Source organism: Oryza sativa, chromosome 10 (genome assembly GCF_034140825.1).
Source record: "Oryza sativa Japonica Group chromosome 10, ASM3414082v1".
Taxonomy (NCBI): domain Eukaryota; kingdom Viridiplantae; phylum Streptophyta; class Magnoliopsida; order Poales; family Poaceae; genus Oryza; species Oryza sativa.
Window position 1 is genome coordinate 12,614,500 of NC_089044.1, and position 11,342 is coordinate 12,625,841.

The window sequence follows — 11,342 nt, forward strand, 5'->3', positions numbered from 1 at the left end:
GCATAGAAAACCAAAGATTAATTGAACACTACAACCCCCTAATTAGCTACTTGCAAATACTTAATCATTGGGTCTCATTCCCCCAAGCACAAAATCCAGCCACCCCCAATCTTTCTCCTTTGTGGGACCTTCATGTCGTCCTTCATTTCAATTTCTTGGCTATAGCTACCCTAACCTTGGCTCTTTGCTTGCTCCAATTTCCACTCTATAAAACCCCTCCCTAGCTTAGCTTAGCTTCCTCCATCTCCATTGGCCACCCACCACCATTGTCTTCTCCTCCCATATTCTTCACCTCGCTCGTCGTCGTCTTCCTCCCCCGCCGCCGGCCGGTGCGGGCTGGTGTTCGTTCACACTTACCGGCCAGCCACCGCACGCCATTGCTGGCATTGGAAGGTGATGGCGCTGGAGGCGGTGGTTTACTCCCACGGCGGCCATTTCGGCGGGTACGGCGGCGGGCTGATGGGCGGCGCCCCGGCGGCGCCGTGGGATGTCTTCGCAGCCGCCGGTGGCGGCGGGAGCTGGGACGATCCCGGCCTGTTCGCGGCAGAGGCGTCTCTTGATGTGATCCAGGGCGTGGATGAGTGGGAGGTGGATCAGGATCAGCATGCTTCTTCTTCTTCTAAGGTGGCGGCGCGGCCGCCTGTGAAGGCGGCGGCGGCGGCGGGGAAGAGAAAGAGGCGGCGGGCGAAGGCGGCGAAGAACCGGGAGGAGATCGAGAGCCAGCGGATGACCCACATTGCCGTCGAGCGAAACCGCCGCCGCCAGATGAACGAGTACCTCGCCGTGCTCCGCTCCCTCATGCCACCTTCCTACGCCCAAAGGGTAATCTTTTTATTTGTTTTCATATCAATTCTAAATTTATCGAATTTCAAAATCAATGCACCATCAGAAGATAAATCAGATCAAACCCACATTTCAAAATTTACATCTGTTCAACATCGTTTTACTTTTACACCTTCATGGAAAACGAATTGATAGATTTTGTTTTCTTTTTCTTTTCTAGGGTGACCAAGCATCCATAGTTGGGGGAGCAATCAACTACGTGAGGGAACTAGAGCAGCTGCTCCAAACACTGGAGGCGAGAAGGACCATCAAGGACCACATCGACGGCGGCGCCGGCGAGTCTCCCTCCCCCTTCGCCGGCTTCTTCGCCTTCCCACAGTACTCCACCGCCACCTCCGGCCATGGCGGCGGCGGCGATGCACACAGCAGGATCGTCGTCAAGCCTGCAGAGACGACGACTACGGCCGCCGGTGGCGGCGCCGGCGCGGCGATCGCCGACATCGAGGCGAGCATGGTGGAGGGCCACGCCAGCGTCAAGGTGCAGGCGCGGCGGCGGCCGAGGCAGCTGCTCAAGCTCGTCGCCGGGCTCCACCAGCTAGGGCTCACCACCTTGCATCTCAACGTCACCACCGTCGCCGCCATGGCCATGTACTCCTTCAGCCTCAAGGTCAGTCTCAACCACCAATGGTGTTCGATTTTTCTTTTTCTTATATTTTATATTGATCTGTTTCATGATCCAACCAACCCACCCGACTTCAAATCCTAGCATCTACCTTGTTTATTTGACAAATGTTAAAAGTAATTTAGAGGTGGCAAATTTGTTTTTTTTGTTCTTAAGGAAAATGTATTAATATATATTTTATGTGAACAAAATAGATATTTATGATTTATGATGCGAAGAATAATGATTTGTGATTTGGATGTATAACTGTAGGTGGAGGATGGATGTAAGCTTGGGTCTGTGGAGGAGATTGCAACTGCAGTGCATGAGATTCTGGAGAGGATGCAGGAGGAGCAGGCTTTTGCTGATGCCAAAACTAGCTTGTGAATTGTACTGCCTGCAGCTGCCTACTTTCCCAGATGTGCTCCAGCTGGGGATTCTCTTGTATGTAATGGCACTTGGCAGTGCAGGCATCAAATGTTTATTGCGAACTAGTATTAGCTAGCTAGAAAATATAATATTTGAGATATGGTGGTTTTGGCATATATTAAGAAGCAGGGAGAGGTTTAATTAACTATATGTTTGGATCAATTACTTGGTACTGAAAGGAAACTAAAAAATGAGAGACGTCATGATATACAATGCACTTTACACGTTGTTTGGTTTGAAGATGGAATGAATTTAATTATCTATCATCCTATCATTCCTAAAAACACGTAGTTGATTAAAAAAAAGAAGAGAAAGATTGAGCTATTTAACCAAATTCGTAGGATCATCATATAAATGGATTAGCCATGCCTTAAGGCGTAATTTCGGCGTGAGGTTGGGTTTGAGCTTATTACAGCACGGGAAACGTGATGTGTCATTGGCATATGATTAATTAAATACTACTAATTTTACTATAAAATTGAAAAATAAAATTATTTGATTTTCAAGAAACTTCTATATAAAATGCTTTTGCTCGTTTAGAACTTCGGAAAACGAGTTCATGAAAAATGAGAAAGTAGCCTGTCCGATAAGCTGATAAGAACGTACGGTGCCTGATGGCTTGATTCATGATCAACAGCCTGCGTCATTTGATATAATTAAGCTCATTCATCAATAGCTTAATTTAACTCAATTGTTTAATCCTTCACCAGGATCTGTTCCTAATTACTAACCACAACGATGAATTTTCATACTCCCTCCGTCCCTAAATATTTCACGCCGTTAACTATTTAAAATATGTTTGACCGTTCGTCTTATTTAAAAAATTTAAGTAATTTTTAATTATTTTCCATCATTTGATTCATTGTTAAATATACTACTACTACTCAAGTTTTTAAATAATATTCACAAAAGTTTTTAATAAGAGGAACGGTCAAATATGTTTTAAAAAGTCAACGGCGTCGAATATTTAGGACGGAGCGAGTACAAAATATTTCCTCTGTTGTAAAATATAAGTACTTTTATAGGTTAGCTAGCAAGGAAAAAAATATTTTCATTAGTTCCCACCATTAGTTAAAATTTGAATTCTTGAATCGTTAAATGCCATTCCCAAGCTTCTGGATGGTTAAGGGGTTGTTCACTTTGATGCCAAAATAAATCTTATCAAGATTGACAGTATTGCCAAATTTTAGCAAGATAGCTAGCTATTTTGGATGCGTTCACTTTGTTGGAACCATACATGCTACCCAATTTTAGTCATTATTGTGCAGTTGCCATATTTTTGGTATATTTACCAAAGTTTGGTAAGAAACCAAACATATGCACATTTTTGTCAACTTTAAAAAAAATATATGGTAATATGGTTTGAAATGGTATCAAAGTGAACAGCCCTTAAAAATATTTAGATTTATGTGCATTCTAATTATTATCCAAGAAATGTGTATATTCATGTACAAATTTTAAATTCCAGGAATGAGCGGAGGGAATTTTGGTTTGAATGTTTCGTGTACTTATACATATTCAATGGCTTTGGCCATGTTTAATTTCTTTTAGATTTGACTACTTCCCCTCCCACCCCACCCCAAATTTCATACGTGGAAAATGCCCTGTTTCCTTTTTTCTTAAGAACAAAAATGCCCCGTTTCCGTGGTAAATTTTAAAACCTACAGAAAGTCCAGATCACAAAGCATGTTACAATTCTGAATGTGGTGCGCATTCTTGTGCAAAGTAGCCAATCGAGAGTGCAGACAAAACACGTGCAATATATGTGGCTTTTGTAAAAAGAAAAAGAAAAGAAAAGTAAAAAAGGAGCACTTGGAATATGTGATGGGAGGAATCAGGGCCGTACACGTAAGCTTTGCTGGCACATGAAGCTAGCATGTTGTGTGTCTCTGACGTGGAAGCAAATCCCCAGAGGTGAGCAGTGCAGCCATGGCCCCCACGTGTCCCAAAAGGCACTGCTAGCTACAGTGCTACACCTAATTCCATCTCGTGAATGGCATTGCACCGAGCAGATTTGATGGAAATGCTAGAGAAATTAAACGGTGTATTCCTCTGTAATTATAGCTAGTATCTCATTTCAAGAGAAGCTAATAATACAACCAGCTACTTACTCACTATAAATATATGGCCCATCTATCTGTCTCACAGATTTTCTTGGTTCCTGTGCTTAAGCTGGCTGCAAGCTTATAGCCCGTTTCTCATCTCTCTCATCTCCTCTCTTATCCACATCAGTATTTGATCTTCTTACAGCCCTCTATTATATTTGCTCTAAGTGCAGTTGTGGGTTCATATGTCTAACGTTTCAACATCTGTTTTATTTAAAAAAATTATAAAAAAATAAGTCACGCATGAAGTACTATTCACATTTTATCATCTAATAACAATAAAAAATACTAATTATAAACAAATTAAATAAGACGGTGAAACGTTGGACATTGAAACCCACAACTACACTTAAAATGATACGGGGAAATAAATTGAGTAAATTGCAATTTGGACCATCTTTTATTATTCAAGTTTTAGTTTGGACACTCTGTATTTCATCTTTTCACTTTGAACTCACCAGCTGATCAGAGTTGCGCTTAGCCATCGTTGTAGTTTTTTTTTCTCCTTTTCCTTGCTGCAGCTTTTGTTTTGCTTTTTCTCTCTTCCCCTGGTTTGGTTTGGACCGGTCTGCGGGTGAAGTAAAAAGATGACCGGTCTAATTAAACCAGGGAAAGGGAGAAAAAGAGTTTTTGTTACAAAACGCAATCCAAGGAAAAAAAAAGTTTAGACCGGTCTGGCTGATTGCGTTGTGTAAAAAAATTCTTTTTTTCTAATATATTGGCGTGCAATTTTTCTGTGCGTTCGCGAGAAAACGTTGAACTCACCCTACCTCTATTGAGCTGCATCTAGCCTCTCCTCTAGCACAATTGTTAAGATTAAAAACAATTTACAGCCGGTCACAATGGAAGTGGCAACTCGAAGAGATTTCACAGAGCTGTAGCGACCGGAGTTTGATTTTTTTTTTCCGGTGCAAAAGTTTTGGTACCAATGGAAAAGGTCCCATGTTGAACCAGATTATTGTAGAAGATTATCCATACGATTATATATACAAATTAAATATATTGATAAATAAACTTAATGAATGAATAACTTAGAATGAGTGGATCTAAATGTATAAGGAAGTTTCTTTGTAGAAAATATAGTTTTAGAGAGGTAGGGAACGACTAATTCGTGACAACAATCCAATTAAGTTGCTGGAAATAACCATGCCTAAATTCTCCCACTAAATATAACTTATGGGCTTCATAGGTTGATAATATCGAATAGACCATTATGGGCTGGGCCGTACCCAATCATCATGGACCAGCTCTTTTTCGTTTTCGAGATTCTTTGTCCCTGTAATCAGTCCATCGTGGTGAGATTAGATTCCATGATTGGACAAAAGTGTGTTAATCTGTACGCTTATGAGCTTTTGTGGTACGTTTAAGACCATATTTCAAGCGTTCGATATATTGTGAGTTCATGACCTGTGAGCAGAGTACATTTTACGGATGCGTAATCCTAAGTAAGCACATACGGAGTATATTGTAGGGGAGAAAAAGAAACGGTGGAAAAGCATGGAACTAATAGCGTCTTCGGGAAAATGGTGCCATGTGTCACTTCGTTATAGCTGATACCAATAGAAAAAATGGTTTGATCATTACAAATGGAAAGCGCACTCCAGAAAAAGAGGCTTCTCATGTGGATTTGGGTGTATTACTCATCTTCACATCTACTCCCTCTGTTTCAAAAAAAACAACAAATATAAAACTGGATGTGGTACATTCTATTCAAATTTGTTGTAATAGGATGTGTTGCATGGTTTGTTATAGAACGAGGGAGTATCGTTGTGTGCCAACACAGAACAGAACAAAAAAAAAAGAAGAAAAGAAAACTCAAGTGGATGAATTAGCCCCTGCCTGTTGCTTGCAAGCCTAGCTCAATTTGTTTTTTTTTTTGGTTGATTTTCCATCTCTACAAAAATGTGTATCTTTTTGTCGCACATAGCACCACGCTGCTTGCAAGCAATGTTGTGTGTAGTGGCTTTGCATTGACGTGTAATGCAGTGCACACTGCCCACAGGTCCATTCACCCAGCTCAGCACAGCATCCTATCACATATATTCAGATATCCTTATCAGATCAGTTCAGAATTTACTCCACTTCAGATGCCTTGCAAGCCAGCCTCTCATCCTCGCGTCACCTGAACTATATATATATGTGGACGTGTATATATAGGCCGGTGATCAAATAGACATTTACTCCGATATATCGCGGTCGATCGTTGTGAAAAATGTCGGCCCTTGTCAGGTCCGTGGCGTCGCTCTACTGCCAGGGGCTCCGGCGAACCGTCCGCCTCGGCGGCGGCGCCACCGCGGGGACACCGGCGGCGCGAGCACCGGCGCTGGATCAACGGAGGCCGTTCTTGTCCAGGGTGGATCGCATGTACGTTACTCTGCTCCACCTGCTGTCTCTGTCGCCGTGTGGTCTCTCTGTCGTCAGGTTGCCGGCCGCTGAGTTTGCCGTCGTGGTGTCATGTGCAGAGAGGCCACCACCGGCGGCGGCGGCGGCGGCGCGGCGGACACGGGAGGATCACCGCGCCGGCATGGCAAAGAAGGAACAGCCCCTCTCTTCACCTGGTACACAGCTAGCCAGCCCGTCGCGCGCTGTAATATTGATCGATCTTGCACGCATTTTGCCACGAATTTTTTTTCTTCGATTAAACGGCAGAGGAGCACAACGCCACTGCACACGGAACACCGCACTCGCATCTTCACGAATATATGTGCATAATATTTCTGGGCATAATATTCGTTATGAAAACTAAACTCATTATGAAAACTTATTTGTATGTGCATAATATTCGTGGACACCTAGATTTAAACCACCCAATCAGTTGCGCTTTCCAATTTTACCACGAAATTTTATTCCGTCTTGTCCTAATTCTGTTGCCAGGGCAAGATTGGTCGTCGTCCTCGCCGCCATGGCGCCGTTCTTGCAGTCCAAGTGGGCGACGCTTCTCCGAATCCAAAGTAAAAAAACAACACAGACACACATAAAACACACACGAATTGGTTCTTGCGATTAATTCATATCGGACAGGAACACGATCTGAGATTCGTTGGATGGCCGTTAATTGCAGGCGAGGTGGAGATGGTGAAGGACGCGGCGGAGACGGCGGCGGAGGTGGTGGAGGAGGTGGCCGCGGCGGTGGAGAAGGCGTCGGCGGAGGTGGCGGAGGCGGAGCAGCTGCCGGAGCACGGGGCGCTGCGGCGGGCGGCGGCGCTGGTGGAGCGCGCGTCCAGGGAGGTCGCCGAGGAGGCTCATCTCGCCCACGACATCATCCACAAGGTTAGTACTAACCATTAATTAATCCTTATCTGATCACAGTTTTGCAGCTTCCATAACAGAGGAGTAAGAAATCTGCTATTTTGCCCAACACTGGATTACTGAAAACGATGGTACTCCATGGCTTTAAGCAACACTGAAACCCTGACCTTTATGTTGCTTCTACTCTATTCTACTAATGTCTCCGTCCCAAAATACATACTACTACAATGATATAGATAATTTAACATACATTAAGACTTTTTATGGAAAAAAAAGGCTATATTGGCACTTATTAAATGATGTGGATAGTGGAGTGATATTCGAGAGTATATCATAGGAAGAAATTTAAATGAAAGATGATGCATGAGATAACTAATACTTTAGGCATGTGTTTGGTTGAAGAGATGTCCTGGGATGGGATCATTCTATTTTTAGGGGTTGTGACATGAGCTAAAAAGTTTTAGCCCCATCTAAACATCCCCTTATGTGTTTGGTTCAGAGATTAGATAAGATACGATGGTTCCAAAAGAGAATATTGCTTCAATATTTGGAACTATCTCATCTGCCGAAAGTATTTTTGGACTACTATAAAGACTACTACAATAAGATAAGTATTTTAGAATAATTTTGAATCATATAAAGACTACTACAATGAAGATAGCGTCTTCTGGTACCAAAAACAGCGTAGGCTATGGATTCAAATTTCAATTTGAATTTTTCTGGCGGGTAGGCAGATAGCTATGATTTCAATTTTTGAATTTGAACTTGTCGGTAAAATGAGACAAATGGTGGGGGCATGGTTTCCGGAAAAACCGGATTTTTTTTTTTAATATGCGAGTCCCACCAGAAATTATCAATCGAATTGACTGTTTCTACAGGTTGACGAAATCGAAGAGGACGTGAAGACGATGATCGAGCCGATTATAGATAATCACAAGCATGGCACAAGAGGCACCATTAAGAAGCACTAAATTTTCAGAGAACTCAACTTCAGCTCTGTACAAATGTTCAGATTGTTTGTGCAAAACCTCTTAGGTCTTTAGCCAATATTCGTCGAATCGGTTAATTCAATTGTTAATATTCCCCTGTTAAGCAGAGCAACAAATGGGAGAAGAATTTATCAAACTTTTTCAGATAATGTTCTACGAAATTACTTCACTTATCTTCTATGAAGCATGTAATGATAATCATTTCCGCTTGAAAAAAAACCCGAATAATATCTCATTTTCAATCAATCTCCCTCTCGGTCTCGAATTAATCAAACAAATAAAGAATGGGGAAAAAAACGAGAACAGAGTGGCGGTAGAGTACAAGTATCAACAGCAGCGGCGGCGAAGCCGCGGCTATCTAAAAATTCTAAATCTAGAACACGACGGCGGCGGCGGCCAACGCACCGGCGACAGCGACGAGGCGGAAGGAGGCGGAGACGGCGCCGGCGGCGCTCTTCCCGGCCGCGGCGGGCGCGAGTGCGGGCGCGGACACGCCGCTGGACGGGGCCGTCGCGGCGCCGGCGTCGGCGGGGCCCGGCGCCGCAGCCGCCGCGTCGGAGGGCGACGAGGCCGGGGACATCGGCGGGGCCGGCGGCGAGGCCGCCGTCACCGGCGACGGCGCCGAGGCGGTGGGGGCCTTGGCCGCCGGGGGAGGCGGCAGGGGCGCCATCTTCGGCGGCGGCGGCAGCGGGGCCATCTTCGGGGCAGCGCTCGGGCTCTGCGCTGTCACCGCCACGGCGGAGAGGATGGCGACGAGCGCGGCGGCGGCGGCGGCGACGGCGAGGCGGGCCATTGATGCGGTGGTCGTGGTGGTCTCTTCGCCGGACAAGACGAGGCAGAAGTGCTTTGAGATTCGCGCTAGTGGGAGAGATGGACGCTGGATGTGTGGTGGTTGGCGAGGCGGGTAGGAGACGTGGTATTTATAGGCGGCGGCGGAGAAAACTAGCCGTTAGATCAGATTCCCTTCCACCAACGTGGGGCACACCACCTGGGGACACGCCACCACGACGCTGACACGCGGGCCCGGCTAGGTGGGACCCACCTGGCAGCGAACGTGTGTGCGTCTCACGGCGGGGACCAGGCGGGGACGAAAGGACGTAACGGCTAGTTCAGGGCACGTGGACACGTGGCAGGATCAGGATGAGCCCGATCCGGGATGGACGGTGGGGATGGATGGGTAACGGGCTGGTCGGAAAGTCTCTCTCTCCTCCGCCTGTTACGGGACTAGCCGTTAAGCTGGTCGGCTTCTTTTTTTTTATATATATATATATACTTTATCTTTCGGTGAATAAACTGATCGTACTCTATTGAAAAAGCCGTTAGTACAGCTGTAAACACCAAGCTGTGGGTTTGTGTAAGCAAGCAAGCAAACGAAGCAGAATGATGGGTGGCACGACATACTGATCTGGTCTTCATTGAATACCAGTAATCCCAGTCCAGCTTAGAGAGTGGTAAACATCATGCCTAGCACATTTAAAAAAAAATGTGCGACAAGTAATGGCGTAGCTAGTAAGTTTTCGTTGGATAGTCCTACTTCACAGGTTTATATCACATAATAAAATTTTCGAACACAGATAAAACATGTGTACAAGTATAAAATTAGTTAAAATTTGATACAAATGCAAAACAAGTACTCCCTCCGTCCCAAAATAAATGCAGTTTTGTACTATTCATGTTCAACGTTTGACCATTCATCTTATTAGAAATTTTTTTATGATTAGTATTTTTATTGCTATTAGATGATAAAACATGAATAGTACTTTATGTGTTACTAATTTTTTTTAATTTTTTCATAAATTTTTTAAATAAGACGGATGGTCAAAGGTTGGATACGGATATCCACGGCTGCACTTATTTTGAGACGGAGGTAGTAGAAGTCACGACTCAACTCAAAGTCTGTTATGTTATAGCGGCTGTTTTGTCAATCTTTATGACATGCTTCAATACAAGAAGCATCTAGCACCGTCCTGTTCTTTTCTCTAATAAAGGTTGGATAAATTTTTGGAAACTCGTGGCACGCTTTTTAAACTGCTAAACGGTGTGTTTGGTGCGAAAATTTTCTATATGAAAGTTGTTCTAAAATATAAGATTAATTCATTTTTCAAGTTTGTAATAATTAAAACTCAATTAATTACATGCTATTACCACATCGTTTTACGTGAAAAACTTAATCTTTATCTTTATCTTCATCTTCAGAACAAACACCACCAAGTCGGGAGTAGCTCGTCATCGCGTTTGGAGAGAGATTCAACCGACTCTCACCCATTGGATAGACTTCATTGCCAATAAAATCACAAATTGGCAGTGGAATATTTATGGATTCACTAATCACAAATGAGCTAGATCAGCATAGATACATACCGGAAGCCAAGAAAAGGCCGCCGGTTGTGTCCTACGACCATGCCATGATGGGCGACGGGCGGGCAGGAGCTAGAGCTCAGGGGTCCCAGACTCCCAGCTAGTAGCCTGTCACGTCCAAAAATTCGCTGATCCGAATTTTAAGCAGAATGTGTATTGAAATCTCTGTCCAGACTAGCCAAGATACACAAACGACAATATTAATACACAGATCCATGTCTTACAAAAATATAAATAAGTCTTACATATGCAGCGGAAATAAATAATCGAATTAGCTAATCATCCATCTCTTGGGAAAACATAGCGTCTCCAAATCCACAGGCATCCTTGACGTCCGCAAGACCGCAACAAGCCTACTCTTCCCAATAATCTTCATCCGAATAATACTTTGCTTCTAAGTGTTGGGGGAAAAATAAAATAAGACCGAGTACTACCCACTGTATTTAACAAGCCATAACAACAACCAATAGAAGGCACGATGCAGAATAATACCAAAGGAGAGCTATGGGTTATTTGCATAAGCAACATTTTCATATCACAATTTGAATATAGTAAAATAGTAGATATAAATTAATCAATATTAAACATCACTGCTCAACGCTAAATCACATTGAAACATGCCCAACACTAAACCAGTTCAATATATCAAATTATTAAGGTGAGACTAATCACAGTGAATCTGGTTGACCGCCCATAGCCACGGGCACGACTATTCGAATAGCTTTACTCTGATCAGAGGTATACAACTTTACCCACAAGACAGCCCAC

The 11,342-nt window shown here is 43.8% G+C and overlaps 3 protein-coding genes across 3 annotated transcripts; 2 read left to right on the forward strand and 1 right to left on the reverse strand.

The window, feature by feature from the left end:
- Window positions 1-210: 210 nt before the first annotated feature.
- Window positions 211-2,021, forward strand: LOC4348490 (transcription factor bHLH96). Its single transcript, XM_015757815.3, has 3 exons — window positions 211-822; window positions 1,004-1,450; window positions 1,718-2,021. The coding sequence occupies exons 1-3, from the start codon at window positions 397-399 to the stop codon at window positions 1,829-1,831; spliced, it is 987 nt and encodes a 328-aa protein (XP_015613301.1). The 5' UTR covers window positions 211-396; the 3' UTR covers window positions 1,832-2,021.
- Window positions 2,022-6,141: 4,120 nt separating this feature from the next.
- On the forward strand, window positions 6,142-8,602 carry LOC9270624 (uncharacterized). The gene is made up of 5 exons (XM_015757790.3): window positions 6,142-6,342; window positions 6,441-6,536; window positions 6,853-6,929; window positions 7,040-7,248; window positions 8,106-8,602. The coding sequence occupies exons 1-5, from the start codon at window positions 6,191-6,193 to the stop codon at window positions 8,196-8,198; spliced, it is 627 nt and encodes a 208-aa protein (XP_015613276.1). The 5' UTR covers window positions 6,142-6,190; the 3' UTR covers window positions 8,199-8,602.
- On the reverse strand, window positions 8,590-9,009 carry LOC107277913 (arabinogalactan protein 1). The gene has a single exon (XM_015758142.2). The coding sequence runs from the start codon at window positions 9,007-9,009 to the stop codon at window positions 8,590-8,592; it is 420 nt and encodes a 139-aa protein (XP_015613628.2).
- Window positions 9,010-11,342: the final 2,333 nt, after the last annotated feature.

What these genes read in the sequence shown, in the direction of transcription:
- LOC4348490 (XM_015757815.3), top strand. Translation starts at nt 397, where the DNA reads ATGGCGCTGGAGGCGGTGGTTTACTCCCACGGCGGCCATTTCGGCGGG. An exon ending in CACCTTCCTACGCCCAAAGG is followed by an intron (nt 823 to 1,003) that starts GTAATCTTTTTA and finishes TTTCTTTTCTAG; the next exon opens with GGTGACCAAGCATCCATAGT. An exon ending in TGTACTCCTTCAGCCTCAAG is followed by an intron (nt 1,451 to 1,717) that starts GTCAGTCTCAAC and finishes GTATAACTGTAG; the next exon opens with GTGGAGGATGGATGTAAGCT.
- LOC107277913 (XM_015758142.2), bottom strand. Translation starts at nt 9,009, where the DNA reads ATGGCCCGCCTCGCCGTCGCCGCCGCCGCCGCCGCGCTCGTCGCCATC.
- LOC9270624 (XM_015757790.3), top strand. Translation starts at nt 6,191, where the DNA reads ATGTCGGCCCTTGTCAGGTCCGTGGCGTCGCTCTACTGCCAGGGGCTC. An exon ending in ACAGCCCCTCTCTTCACCTG is followed by an intron (nt 6,537 to 6,852) that starts GTACACAGCTAG and finishes TTCTGTTGCCAG; the next exon opens with GGCAAGATTGGTCGTCGTCC. An exon ending in GACGCTTCTCCGAATCCAAA is followed by an intron (nt 6,930 to 7,039) that starts GTAAAAAAACAA and finishes CGTTAATTGCAG; the next exon opens with GCGAGGTGGAGATGGTGAAG.